General features: G+C 34.4%; 1 protein-coding gene across 1 annotated transcript in view; it reads left to right on the forward strand.

Annotated features, from left to right (window-relative positions):
- The window catches only part of CFAP47 (cilia and flagella associated protein 47), a gene marked incomplete at its 5' end in the record, with an annotated part of 301,208 nt that overhangs the window by 214,774 nt on the left and 71,275 nt on the right, over positions 1–15,159 (forward strand). Inside the window, 3 exon segments of the mRNA XM_057537629.1 lie at positions 9,167–9,326; positions 11,347–11,441; positions 14,808–14,957. Of these exon segments, the coding sequence (XP_057393612.1) occupies positions 9,167–9,326; positions 11,347–11,441; positions 14,808–14,957 (405 nt within the window).

Below are 15,159 nucleotides of genomic sequence, written 5' to 3' on the forward strand. Positions count from 1 at the left end.
GATGCCCTTCAAAGTGTGAATGGTTAAACATACGGTGTTATATCTATACCACTGTGTAGTATTCAGCAGTAGAAAGGAACAAAGCATTGATAAGTACAACTTGGTTGAATATCCAGGGTATTATTCTGAGTGAAAAAGCCAATCCCCCAGATTTATATACTATATGATTCCATTCATAGAGTATTCTTGATGTGACAAAATTACAGAAATGGAGAATAGTAGTATTCAGGGTTAGAGTAGTGGGGGAGGTAGGGATGTCTGTAAAAGATCAACCAGAGGGATACTTGTGGTGATGACACTTTTTTTAATTTTAATTTTAATTTTTATTTATTTATTTATTTATGGCTGCGTTGGGTCTTTGTTGCTGCGCGTGGGCTTTCTCTAGTTGCGGCGAACGGGGGCTACTCTTCGTTGCGGTGCACGGGCTTCTCATTGCGGTGGCTTCTCTTGTTGCGGAGCACGGGCTCTAGGCACGCGGGTTCAGTAGTTGTGGCGCACGGGCTTAGTTGCTCCGCGGCATGTGGGATCTTCCCGGACCAGGGATCAAACCCGTCTCCCCTGCATTGGCAGCCGGGTTCTTAACCATTGCGCCACCAGGGAAGTCCGAAACTTCTATATCTTCACTATTTCAATGTAAATATTTTGGATTTTGTATTGCATTATAGCTTTACAAGATGTTACCATGGGAGATAACTGGGTAACGGGTACTTTCATTTCTTACAAGTGCATGTTTATAATTATCTCAAATGTTTTTATAATGGATAAGGATTATATCATATTATAATAAGAGAGAATAATCAGAAGGATAATGATATACACTGTTTGGTATCTATAATATCTACTTTTTAAAAGATAAAATATACATAATTTATGTGATTGTTAATAATTAGAGCTAAATAAGCATTTAGAAAAGAGACGTATGTTTTTTTCCTTATGAGAGATAATTGCTGTCTCGTGTTGATTTTAGTTAACATATATCATGCAGTTTGGCAATGAATAATAAAAATATTATATGCAGAAAAAAATGTTTTTTCAAATTCAGTGTTGCTACTTGTGAGTTGGAAAACGTCTTCAAGAACTCAGTGTTTAGTGGCATTTAATGTGTGCTGCTGCCTGACGTAAAGCATACCCAGGTCTCCAGATAATTGTCATGAATATTTATTAAATTATGTTGGCAGCTGAGCATAATTTCATGTTTTTTGTAAAATTTCCCTTCCTATTATGTCAGATGACCAATTTTCCACACAAATGAGCTCAGGTTCCAATCAGACAGATTTGTAATTATGATTTTTAGCATAAAGCAAGCAGATTTCTAAGCTAGTCAGTGAAGCTGCTGATTTTATTGTAAAACACAAAGCTATAGCTTTTGTTATGCAAAGATGCCTGGATGCCTGCCCTTCAGAAAAATCTCTATAACCTGAAATTTAGACCTACTTCTACCACTAGAATATTTCTATGAAGAGAATGAAAATTGAACTAATTAAAATATTTTATATGGTCTGGGCTTGTAAAATGGAACCCAAGGCTCACAGTACCATTTCTCTTTTCTGTCATTTTATACAATTTTCTTAGCTTCAGAAATACAGAAAAATATTCTAACAGAGAGAGAACTAATATCTTCTTAGGATTTAGAGAATTTGGGGCTTTTACAATAGGTAGAGTGGTTGATGGATGTAGAGATGGATAGATAGAAAGGGAGATAGAGAAATAAGTAAACTGTGAGTGAATGATGAACTTTTGATGACACATTCTTTTCCTTTAGTAAAATTTCCTACAGTGAATTGAAACCTGATGACTACTACTGACATTCAGCATTTCCTCCCCTTCTCTCATCTGATATTCTTTCTTCCTATTTCATTAAGAATATAGAGTCAAATCAGAATCTAATTGTCTGGTTCTTCCATTACATCGACCAGCCTAATTTTATTTTCATCCATGTGCCTTGCCTCTCCTCCCATTACATTGGAAAAGCTCTTTGTGTTCTTATGGCCAGCCCTCTACCTGTTCACTGAATCCCACGCCTACTCAACTATGTGGAGCTCTCCAGCTCTTTCCTATGTCTTCTGTGTAATAATTCTTGTGGGATTATGCCTATCAACATAGCAAGCATGCAGTAATACCTCTTAATGTTAAAAGACATGCCTCTCTTTACCCCTTATCCCTGCCAGGTACTATCCCATTTCTCTGATCCCTCTTTATGGCAAAACAACTTGAAAGGTTGTCTATACTTATGGCCCTCATTTCTTATACATTATCTTTTTTTTTCATTTTTTTTTATTGAGGTATAGTTGATTTACAATGTTGTGTTAGTTTCAGGTGTACAGCAAAGTGATTCAGATATATAGATATAGATATAGATATGGATAGATGGATAGATAGATTCTTTTTCAGATTATTTTCCCTTATAAGTTGTTGCAAAAGCTAATCTTACTTTATTCCCCATCATTCTACAGATGATTCTGCTCTTTTGAAGTTCATCAATAACATAACATTGCCAGATCTGATCATCTGTGTGCATTCTCATCTTGCTCAACCCATGAGCTCAACTTGATACAGTTGATCTCTCACCATTTTGGAAACAATTGGCCTCCAGGATTCAATTCTCCCTTGATTCTCCTTCTATCTCTCTAGTAAGGCCCCCTCAGCCTTGTTTGTATGTTTCTCCCCTGTTCCTGTCCCCTGAATTCCCAGAGGCCCAAGGTCCTGTCTTCTCTTTTCATTTCTATCCATACTTGTTCCTGATGAGCTCTCATTCAGTCACAAGTGAATTCAAACAACTTTTAAATTGATAGCCCCAGCCTCAATTTCCCCTTAAATTCAGACTCATATAGCCACCTGCTGTCTTAGTATTCCCCCCATGGATGTCTACAAGGCTTCTCAGACTTCCTTAGGTGCTTTGCTCAAATGACACCTATCAGAGAGGTCTTCCTGGACCACCCTATATTAACATCCACATCACTCTCTAACTCTTTATTGTTTTACTTAACAACACCATACATATAATACATTTTATTTATTGTTTGACTTCTCACCCCCAACACATTCTGGAATGCATGATCCAGAAAAGCAAGGGATTTATTTTCTTCACTATTTTATCCCGTATTACAATGCATGGCACAGAGTATTTTCTGAATGAATAAGTGAAAGAATAAAATAGTGTACAATCAATGTATACTGTACAAAATGGGATTATCTGGATGGAACTGAAGTAGTACCTTTGCCATAGCAAAATCTTGATATATATATTATATTCATATATATATATATGCTTCCTTTTTCATATGAGGAAAATCTCACTTAGAAATGTAAATAACTTTCACAGTTTCCCAGAACTAATGAATATCAGAGCATAGATTTAAACTTGTAAATCTCAAATGCTTTACATTATATCATAGAGTATTCTTACAGGTGAAGAGAGAGATTTTACATATACACAGACACAACTTAACAATGCAGAGAACAAGGAAGACATGGTAATTGATCAATAAGGGATATTATTTTAATTGAAATTAAGATTAGTTACTTTCCAAGAAAATATTCAATTTCCTGACATTAATTTTTAAAACCTTAGTTATCTTTTCTATTTATAAGGAAAAATGTTATCATAGAATATTAAGACTGGAAGGCATATTAAGATATTCTAAATATTCATGTAAAGCTCAAAACCCTTCTCTTGGTCATCACTGTCAGTGGTTATTAGCATGTGCTTGAAGGCCTTCAATAACAGAAAACTCTGTCCTTTACTGTGTCTCTGGTCAGAAGGCTCTGATAGTGGATTTTTCACTCATTTTTGACCCAGCAATGGAATGTTTACATTGGAATCAGTATTTCCTTTAAGTTTTATTTGTTTATTTTTTACTAATGTATTCTTAGATTTTTAAAAAAGCAAACATAAAACTTTAACTTACAGGTGCTTAGTTCATGATGTAAAACTTACCTTAGCAATCATATTTGTGTTGAATAACCTCAAAAATCTACTTTAAAAGCATTATATGTCTCAAGCTGAACATTTTTTTCTAAGAAGCAAGGATTTGTATCTATTCCCCAATGACCTATACGAGTAAATGTGACCTTCTACTTAGTGCTCACTTTTTGTACACTAGTCCTTTTAATGGTGTCTTCTTTGGACAAGTTCTTTATTAAATCTCAGACATTAGCTAGCTCTATAAAAGATGGAAGAGTAAAGCAGCAGCAGTCTCTAATCCTTCATGAAGGAAATTCCATCTCTGAAATGCCCTTCTTGCTCTTCAGTAGATGCTTCCATTCAATACATGCACCTCAGTCAGCAAGATACAGGTTGGAAGGGAAGACTGCTTCGTCCCTAGCTTTTCCATGATCATAGCAGCCAAATGGCAGTCAGAGTCAAATTTCTCTATCTGTCCTGTTTTGAGAGCCTGGAATTAGAAATTCTCTAAGCAAGTTCAGTGGCATCCCATGCCTCAGCCTCTGAGATAACATAGAAGGAAAGATAATTTCATGTATCAGTTTGCTAGGGCTGCAATAATAAAATACCAGTCTGGGTGGATTAAACAAAATAAATTTATTTTTTCATAGTTCTGGGGGCTGGAAGTTCAAAATCAAGGGACGGAGATATTTGATTTCTTCTGAGGTGTCTCTATTGGGCTTGTAGCTGGCTGCCTTCTCACTGTGCCCTCACATGGTCTTTCCTTTGTATGTGGGCATCCTTGGTGTGTGTCTGTGTGTCAGAATTTCCTTTTTTTATAAGGACACCAGTCAGACTGGATTAGAGCCCACCTTAACAGTCTTATTTTAATTTAACCACCTCTTTAAAGGCCCCCAACTTCAAATACAGTCACATTTGAGACACTGGCAATTAGAACTTCAACATATGACTTGGGGAGGGGGGCATAATTCAGCCTATAATATCTCTGAAGAACCAATGAAAGGACTCTTCTCCAAACTACCACATTAACAATTCTGTTCTATTTTTTAGTGATAATTTAAATTAAATCAGTTATTGAAAATATAAAGTATTCAAGTAGAAAGTGCACACATTTCATGTGTGAAAGTGGTTGATGAAAAGTCACATTCTTGATGACTTGATGTTTTAAAAATAAAAGCTTGCTTTCTTATTTAAAATAAACCACTATAGCAGCAACATGGATGGACCTAGAGATTCTTGTACTAAGTGAAGTAAGTCAGACAGAGAAGGACAAATATTATATGATATCACTTATATGTGGAATCTAAAAAAATAGTACAAATGAACTTATTTACAAAACAGAAAGAGACTCACAGACATAGAAAACAAACTTATGGTTACCAAGGGGAAGATGGGGGAGGGATAAATTGGGAGTAGGGAATTAACAGATGCACACTACCATATATTAAATAGATAAACAACAAGGTCCTACTGTATAGCACAGGGAACTATAATCAATATGTTGTAATAAACTAATGGGATAGAATCAAAGAAAAGAATATAGATATATACACATATATATGTATAACTGAATCACTTTGCTGTACACCTGAAACACAATATTGTAGATCAACTATACTTCAATTAAAAAAAAACAGACATTTGACAAAAGTATAAATAAATAAATTAATTAAAGAAACCACTATAACAAAAATAATAGCATCACTTAGGGAGCTAGAATGTTTAAGTATCTATTTGATTTCCTGACATGGGCTATTTCTAATTCCATGCTAAATATTAGAAATTATGCTGTGGGGAGCAGTAGTGTAATACCACTAAAGTGATTAAAAATTAATCTCCCCAAATGAAATATTTTCATTACTAAGATGAGTATTATGCCCACTTTACGCTCTTGAGAAGATTTTCTTCTAAGAAGGCAAGTAACCTCATACCATTAAAGTATTGTACAATTTCTATATTTCAAATTGGAGATCAGTGCATAAATATTTCTATTACGTTTAATCAAAAGAGCAGTCAAAATAGCAGTATTAGAATACACTGAATAAAATTTGAATGTTAAGTGCAGCTAGGCCATAGCAGATTTCAAAAGCAAAACAACAATAATAATAATACAATGAATGCCACTCTTTTTAATATTTCTCAGATGCTAAACATGACATATTATCAGGGTCTCAAAATTATATAAATAATGTATACTTCTCTAATAAAATATATAAGTACCTAAAATCAATTATGTAAAATAAAATGTGCATATTTCCCCCTAGATGCTTATTAGGATTTTGAATCCCTGAATGGTAACTGTAATAGAAAAAAGTAAATACATCTGTAGTTACTTTGTGTAGTTACTATATGGAAATGGAGTAAAACAGAAAAAGATAAGCTTAGAAAATGTTTTGAGTTTAGAATATGTTTTATTACATTGTTTAACCTAATAGATGTAGTAATCATCACACTAGCTAGATTTCCCAGTCAGAAGATAGAAACAACTGATGTGGTTTCTCCCAGCTTCCTGCTAAACACATATGAAGATGCTGAAATGAGCCTCCAGCAACACTGAAAACTAACACTGGCTGAAAATCTATTCCAAGAACCTAGAAGCACCTAATATAATGCTCAAATGAGAAAAATAAAGTCCATATCCTTGCTCTTGACTAGATCGTGAATGGACAAAAATGTCAGTGATCCCTAAAGTGTAAATGTGGGGCAATCCCATTAAAAGAACTGTTTGCCAGGCCATCCCCTTCTTGGAGCTAACTGTTCATTCCAAATTTAGAAAAATTCTTTTAAAAAAATGAGCTGGAGGAGGAGACAGTTCTAGTAGAAAATAAAGCATCTATAATTAAAACAGTGTGGTACTTACACATGAAGAGAAATCTAGGGACTCCAGAAAAAGACCAAAATATATAAGGAAATGCCATGTAGGTGGCATTTCAAATCATTGAACTTTTAAATAAGTGGTTTTTGGATAATTAGTCTCATACAGAAAATCAACAATGTTGGATGCATTCTTCATTCCTTACATATGGATAAATTACAAGTGGATTGAGTATTTAACTAAAGGATGAAAATATATAGATGTTAGAAGAAAACATAGGTTAGATTCTTTATAAGATAGAAGTGTGGACGGCTTTTCTGTCTCTACCCAAAGTGTTACAAAGGACAGTGGGAAAACCACAGGAAATATAAATTATTTGTGAGACACGAAATGAATTTGATAAATTCTCAAAGTTCTTTTCATTGCTAAGTTTCAGTGATTTCTTGGAAGTTCATTAACATTGTAGTGACTTACTATTCAAACATGTAATAATAGTTAAAGAAATGTATGGTGAATTCAGTAGGGAACTATAGTTCTATTTGTAGACTGGTAAAAAGTTACAGCCACAAATAGCCTACTAGATTTTTAATTAAATGGGCTTATTGGTTATAGCATTATCTTTCATTTCAAATATTATAAGAAAGCATGATGTTAGCAATGAAGTACCCTTTTGTATCTTTGTCTTGACTCCTTACACCATCTAAATGTCTGGGTTTATTTTTAGTTATATAATCTATTTTTAGTGGTAATATACTTTTGTAAGGGCAAATGATCATTTCTAAACTTTTCCTTGGAGATGCAATGTATGGTTTATTTGACTCAGCTCTGCTTTTTTAATCATATTCCAGCACTTTATCCTATTTTATTCTGGCTCTTGCTGTTTTTACTTATTTGAATGCAGCAATTCGTTGAAAATACAGAACTCATAAAGGCAAAGTTGAAGATAGAAATCTTTCAGATATCTTAGTAAACAACATGATCTTTCATTGGGACTTTGGGCAAGTTGTTTAACCAAATTGTCTCAATATCTCCATCTCTAAAATGAGAAACATAATAACACTTGTTTATGGTGATTTTCTGATAATGAAATGAGATATTGTGTGAAAAATACTTAGCACAGAGCCTGGCATAGAGTCAGTAGTCAATAAATATTAACTAGTAATCATATTAATTACTAGTTATTGTTAAGTATGACAATACACCTTAGAAAATTTTCATTTCCTGAAGGAATAAACTTTAAAATTTGAAAATTTATAAGAATTTTGAGTTGGGGTATTTTGCAGAGGGGCCATTTTCTATTTTCTTTCTTGATGTTCTTAATAGTTTAGTACAGTATTCTCATCTGAGACAAAATGACTTTGAATATCATAAATCTTATAACAAAGAATTTAAAAAAAATATATAGTCAATAATCCCTCATTTTCTTGTAAAGAGTGTTACTCTTCAAAATAAAGGAAGACACCAATCATTTGGAAATCTTCACAAGTTTTTCGCAGGTGGTACTTATTCAAAGCAAAGGTTGAAAAATTCTAATCCACTAGAACACAAGAAATTGCTGTCTGTTTTTCTGTCTTCTGATTTTTACAACGTGAAGTGGATGCCCCTTTCTTTCACAGATAAGCTTTGGCTTCCTTCGTGAATCAGTTAAAGAAAGGAACAGCTTACTGGTAGCAATTCTGGGACTCCAAGCAGAAACGTGGAGTTGTTATGGTCTAGAACAAAAATATGCAAAGAAATGAAAGGGTCAGAAATTGCTGTACTTTGCCTTACGCAAAATGTGGTAAGACTTGAAAAGATCCATGGGTTTGGGCTTCCCTGGTGGCGCAGTGGTTGAGAGTCTGCCTGCCAATGCAGGGGACGCGGCTTCGAGCCCTGGTCTGGGAGGATCCCACATGCCGCGGAGCAACTAGGCCCGTGAGCCACAACTACTGAGCCTGTGCGTCTGGAGCCTGTGCTCCGCAACAAGAGAGGCCGCGATAGTGAGAGGCCCGCGCACCGCGATGAAGAGTGGCCCCCGCTCGCCGCAACTAGAGAAAGCCCTTGCACAGAAACGAAGACCCAACACAGCCATAAATAAAATAAATAAATAATTTTAAAAAAAAAGATCCATGGGTTTTATGGGTTTTTTTATCACTCTGGGAAACTCAAGCCATCACTATCAACATTTCTTTAATTCTTCCAGCCTTTTCAGGAGAACCTTCTTGGCTCAGGATAAAATGTGTTTTTTAAAGAATTTTGGTGACATTTGAGGAAAATTAATGAAGCCTGTGAAGTGCACTTATAATTTAGCATAATGTGTTTTTTTGTTCAGGAGTGATTTTGAAAAATTTAGGTGATCAGTAAGGAGAGGTTACTTTCTGTGGTTAAAATTATTATATTCTAAAAACGTTTACCACATTAAAACTTATTTTTGTGTGTGTGTGTGTGTTGTTTTTTTTTTTTTACAGGAATTGCATTGCCTCCTAAAGGGACTGTAGATATCCAGGTGTTATTTATGCCCCAGGTTATGAAATTACAAAAAACAGTGGTCATTGTTCAAATGAAGAAGGCAAGTGGAGAAAGGTGGCCTATTGACAGTTTTGAAGAATTGCACACAGAGGTGAAAAGGTAACATTTACATAGCACATTGAAGGAACATGATTTCATTTTGACTGGCATTGATATGATCGGTTTCTTTTATATGTTATGCAATGTAAAGTTCATGAAGTGTTGAAATTTACATGGTCAGAAGGGGAAAATATATTTGATATATGGGGATTGTATATATCACTGCTGATTTGAAGTTCAGAGTGAGGAACAAGTCAATCTAAGTATCGTATCAGTGAATCATAGTCAGATACATGCAAAGGGACTCCTTTTTGACTGTATCTAGAGAGCAACCTGGAACAGCTTGTCTGGGCAAAGCATAGGACTTCTGATGCTCGCATTCACCAAGTGATGGCACTGTGCCAGGTATATGACGTCCTGATGAAATACTGCCATGACTAGGGTGCGCTGTCGTTGCCAGAATGCAGGTTACTTGTCCCCTCTTTGCTTAGCTGAAATTTAAGCAGACTCCAGTGATGATGCAAAATTTAAATGTTTTCTCTGCTTTTATAATTTTAATTAAATTATTGTCTAGAAACCTTAATTAAAAAGAAATTCTTGGGGCTTCCCTGGTGGCGCAGTGGTTGAGAATCTGCCTGCCAATGCAGGGGACACGGGTTCGAGCCCTGGTCTAGGAAGATCCCACATGCCGCAGAGCAACTAGGCCCATGAGCCACAACTACTGAGCCTGCGCGTCTGGAGCCTGTGCTCCGCAACAAGAGAGGCCGCGATAGTGAGAGGCCCGCGCACCGCGATGAAGAGTGGCCCCCGCTTGCCACAACTAGAGAAAGCCCTCGCACAGAAACGAAGACCCAGCACAGCCAAAAATAAATAAATAAATTAATTAATTAAAAAAAAAAAGAAATAGAAACACTCCTTTAAAAAAAAAAAAAAAAGAAATTCTTACTTTGTCCTATATGTGCATATTTCTTCTTCACGTTCAAAAAATTCTTTCCTGTGGGCTCAGTGTCCATTCTGCCATGCTTTTCACCACTCCTGCAATCAAGACAGCCGACGTGATCTGGGTAAAATGAAAATGAGGAGGACCTTGTTCAAAAAGTGTTAAGAATTTCAAGACATTAAACAAACATGAGCAATTCCAAGTGTGGAGTTCTTGCATACGTCACATGCCCATGAAGCTGGTCCTGCCTGTCGTGTCTTATGTTCCATTTTTCATAAGAAAAGCCTGTTTTCAATAACGACCAGAATCATTTTCTAGTATTGCTGTTCTCCTGATGGTGTATGATAGGCATAGAATAATTTTACAAATGCCCTTTTTCTTTTAACTGGTAGCCTCCAAAAGTAAATTCCTGATAACTTTCTGAAGTCCTGTACTTAATGGCATTTTTTGTGTTTTGTGTTTTGCCCATCCAGTTTAGAATATAACCCATGGAAACTGTATTACCTCTGATTAATCACAGTTTAGTCACATCAGTAAATACCAATAGAGTCGTCCCTCAGTATCCATGGGGTATCGATTCCAGGACACTTGCAGATACCAATATCCATGGTTGCTCAAGTCCATTATATAAAATGGCATAGGATTTGCATATAACCTGTGCACATCCTCCCATACACTTTAAATCACCTCTACATTACTTATAATTCCTAATATAATGTAAATGCTATGTAAATACAAGTTTTGCTTTTTGGAACTTTCTGGAATTTCTTTTTTTTTTCTTTAAATATTTTCAGTTCACAGTTGGTTGAATCTGTGGATTTGGAACCCACAGATATGGAGGGCCAACTGCTGTACCAACCTTTGAATGTAGAGAAAAAAATTCTTCAGTTTTAACTTGCATCTCACAATGGTTGTATTACATTTTTCTTTGTGACAGTTTACCAGTGTTTGGTTTGAAATGGTTATAAAATCAACATTTGCAGAAATATTTTGTATTTCATACTTAGTTTTTCTCTGCCAAAGTTTAAATTCACATGCTTTGCTAAAATACCATTAGGTTACTAAAAAATATGTCATTTCATGCTAATATTGAAAGTGTTTATGCTTTTGTTCACTCTTAATAATTTAATTTCCAATTAGAGCTTTGGGGATAGACAGTGAAGAAATCCCAGGAATATGCTGGATATACCCTATTCTTGGATTCCCACAGGCACCACATCCTAAATGCCCCCAAGGTAGGTATATCTTAGAGTCAGAGAACACCAGGATTTTAGGTATCTTAGAGACCTTCTAATCCCATCTCTTCTTTGTACAAGTAAGAAAATCCAGGTCCAGAGAAAGTAGGTTGTAAAGTGATCCAGCCCTATTGGTGGAAATGCTAGGACTGAATCTGGTCTCTTAACAATAAGTCCAATGATCTTTCCACAAAACCATACCATTTCCTGTTGTTTTCCTTGTTGGTGAAACCTACAAATCAACTAAGATTGAAATAACATTAAATTCAGACCCCTTTATTTCATATTCTGTGATGTGCTCAGAGCCCTGTGCTAGATCTGTAAGATTCCTGGGAACTTGGGTTCTTGGATCACATTTAATCACCATATTCCAGCTTCTGTGTAACTCATGGGGTCAATGATTCCTCTATTAGTTGTCCCAGATACAAAACTTTTATGATGTTCTCCAAAAACCAGTCAGAATGTACTACAGATTTTAGGGAGTTGGGCTTGGCCACCATACATGCAACGTAAAATCCCTACTTCCCTACTCTTAAAATGCCTTTTTTTTCCTCAATGACCCCTTTTTTTCTCCACATACTCCAGGCTTCTCTCAAGTTTCTGTATGTTCTCTTTCCTCAACACTCTTCTCACTTCTTCTGCATAGTTTCATTTTCCCATTTTGTTCCCAGGGTCAGTGTAAGAATCACAACTCCTCTTAGATAACCATAAGGTGAAATTTAGTATCCCAACCTCTTACCAGGCTCTAGGCATAGTTCTTCATAACTAAGAATCACTGAATTGGACAGAAAAGGGATATCTATTTTTGATCTCCACCTTGAGCAATACAGATAAGCTGAAAGAAGTCTTGAAATTTTGAGTTTTTCTTCTCCCTCCAATACCAATCTTTGCTAGTGAAAAAGAGCTAGTCTTTACTGATACAAATTATGTCACCACACTTAGAAAATAGTCAGTTTTGCTTGTGAATAACAGCATTTCCCCAGAGACACTGGTTATAAAGGAAGGCCGAGATTATATATTTCCTTATGTAGTTTAATTTTAACTGGAGTGAAAATCCACATAACTAACAGTACCTTTGACAATAAATGTCATTTGTTTCACTTGAAGTATTTTTACTCTTGAGTTAAAAAATTATCAACACATAAATATTTCAAATATACTAAATTATCTTCAGAATGCTTCAAAAACATGTCAAAATGTTTTTTTTTATTTCCTTCAAAACATAGTTGTTTGTATACTTTCCAAAGAGCTGAACAGTTTAAAATTTATAATAGTCTTCTGATCAAAGTGATGTAATACAGCCTAGACAGTACTCTGTTGGAATTCTAACAGCAGTATTGCTCGTGTCTACCCCAGACACTACTGCTTGTTTTTTTCCCAGATTAAAGAGTTAAAGCAGATTTTTTAAAGTCTAAAATAAAGCCTATGAGAAAATAAAAACAAATTTCTTGCACAGTTTTCTTCAAAGAAGGTTAAATATGCTCCAGAAACAGAAATTTTCTATCAAGTCACTTTTGATAATTATTAGATTTTTAAAGTAAATGTGAGTTCTGTAAATAGCCTGTGTTACATTAGCACAACCAAGTAGTAACATCTGTGTTCTGAACAGATTGTGTACTAGTTATTAAGTCATTTTACCAAAAGTCTAAAACCTATTCTAGTAATTCTTTTTCTCTACAAATGCCCTTGAGAAACAAATGGGTATGATTTTATAAATAAATATTATTTACTTTCGGTACAGTCCATTCTTCATTCTTAAGAACACATCAGAAATAACCCATTGCTTTCCCTGCTCAACTGTGTCACCATCAATGTTTGTTGTTTCTTTTTTTTTTCTATGTATCTATAACCCAGGTTATTCTCAAGCCCAGGGTACTTTTGTTGCTCTGTGAACCACCTTTTCTCCTGTCCTTTGGGGTAGATAATTGGAAAAGGGCTGTACTCCCTATCACAGTGTAAAGACAATGGGATGTGAATCCGTTGTGGTTTAGTAATCCTGGCATTGCTAGGGCAGTAATTTCCTAAGGACTTACAGGACAAGACCAATGACATGATACTAATTGTAACTTTGATCACACTAATTTCCAATTTAATGCTTTAAGACTGAAGCTAATTATAACCAGAAAAGCTTGTATATTTTCCTCAGCCATTTCAACCCACTTAATTTACATCTAACTTTGTACCCTTGTTGTACATTTCACATATTAATTCTAAGTCCAAAATGTTCAGTATTAACCTGTAAATTTAAGAATTAAAAATAAATTTATTTTAAACATTTCTTTACTATAAATGTGGTCTATACTGCGAAAACACATAAATCTGAGGACATTGTCCAATCTTGCTGTTCAGATGAACATATTATCAATATTATTGATGCCACGAAAGCATAGTGTAATCCATTTCAAAGCTTTTTTAGTATTATGACTCCCTTTTTATCTCATATTCAATTTATGTCCTATGTGCATCTGAACTGATAAAAATATAACAGTTAATATATTTTGGAGAAATAATATTCTTAAATATGGACTCTAGCATACATGGCCCCATAATATTATACAGCTAATGCCAATATATTAATATTCCTTTATATAATTAGTAGTTGATATAGACATAATATTTTGGTTGCTCACAAGATCATTAACAACTTCTTCTGCACTTTATATAAGAAAATGTTGGAATTATTTATAGAGAGGGAAATATGTAAAGTTACATATTAATTTAATGTTTTAGTGCTGTATGCTAAATTAATATGTAATAACATTTTAATATTAATTTTAAATAATTCATTACAATTTTTAACTACTAAATAGTGTATTTTGTAAATTTAAAAGCAATTCATAAATGGAAATCAAAATATTTTACTTAAATAATTTAAGTGAATTTTAAGTTGCATGTAAATAAACTAATATTTTTGGTTTAGGAGATATTTTAATGAAATATATTTTAAAAGTGTTATTACAAAATAAATATTACAGAACTTATTTTTTAAATTATTTGAAGGTATTTGCTGTAGTATTTTTATATAAGTAAAGTTTGGTATTTACCACAATGAGTACAGCTAGCTGAAAAATCCAGTCCCTGAATCACATTTCTACATCCTAATGTAATCTTCTGTACTTTGGTGTATCTTCTAGATTTATCTCTTATCATGCTACTTTTACATATTATTTAATATTCATGTTGCTTCCAAAATGTCAATGTATGTTGATACTGAATGAGTGTATGTGTGTTAATACCAGATGCAGTGACATGTCAAAGTATGCCAAAGGAACTTCTATTTTTCATAACATAATTCATTTTTTTCTATCTCAAGAACGATCATATAACCCAATAGTCAAATTAACTGAAAGTATTTCTCTCCTGTAGTTGTCATAAAATGTCAGTCTAGGAAGCGGGTAGAAGAGGAGGTGGAAGTCACATTGGATGGAGATTTTTGGGGACAAAATCCTATAGAACTGACAGACTTTGTAGTGATTCCAAAAAGAAAGTCATATGATTCTTATGAAGATATCAAAGGTAAGAGAACCACAGTCATGGGTATAAAAAATTATAATAAATAAAAACTCAGTTTTCCTTAAATTTCAGGTTGCTGATTACTCAGTTGCATGAAAATCCATTCCCATTTATTTTTCACATACAGTATCATTAAAATAGTGCCCGAGTATTCGCTTATGTTTGTTCTCTTCACATAGAAGTTTTCTCCAAAACGACAATAATT

Source organism: Balaenoptera acutorostrata, chromosome X (assembly GCF_949987535.1).
Source record: "Balaenoptera acutorostrata chromosome X, mBalAcu1.1, whole genome shotgun sequence".
Classification (NCBI taxonomy): domain Eukaryota; kingdom Metazoa; phylum Chordata; class Mammalia; order Artiodactyla; family Balaenopteridae; genus Balaenoptera; species Balaenoptera acutorostrata.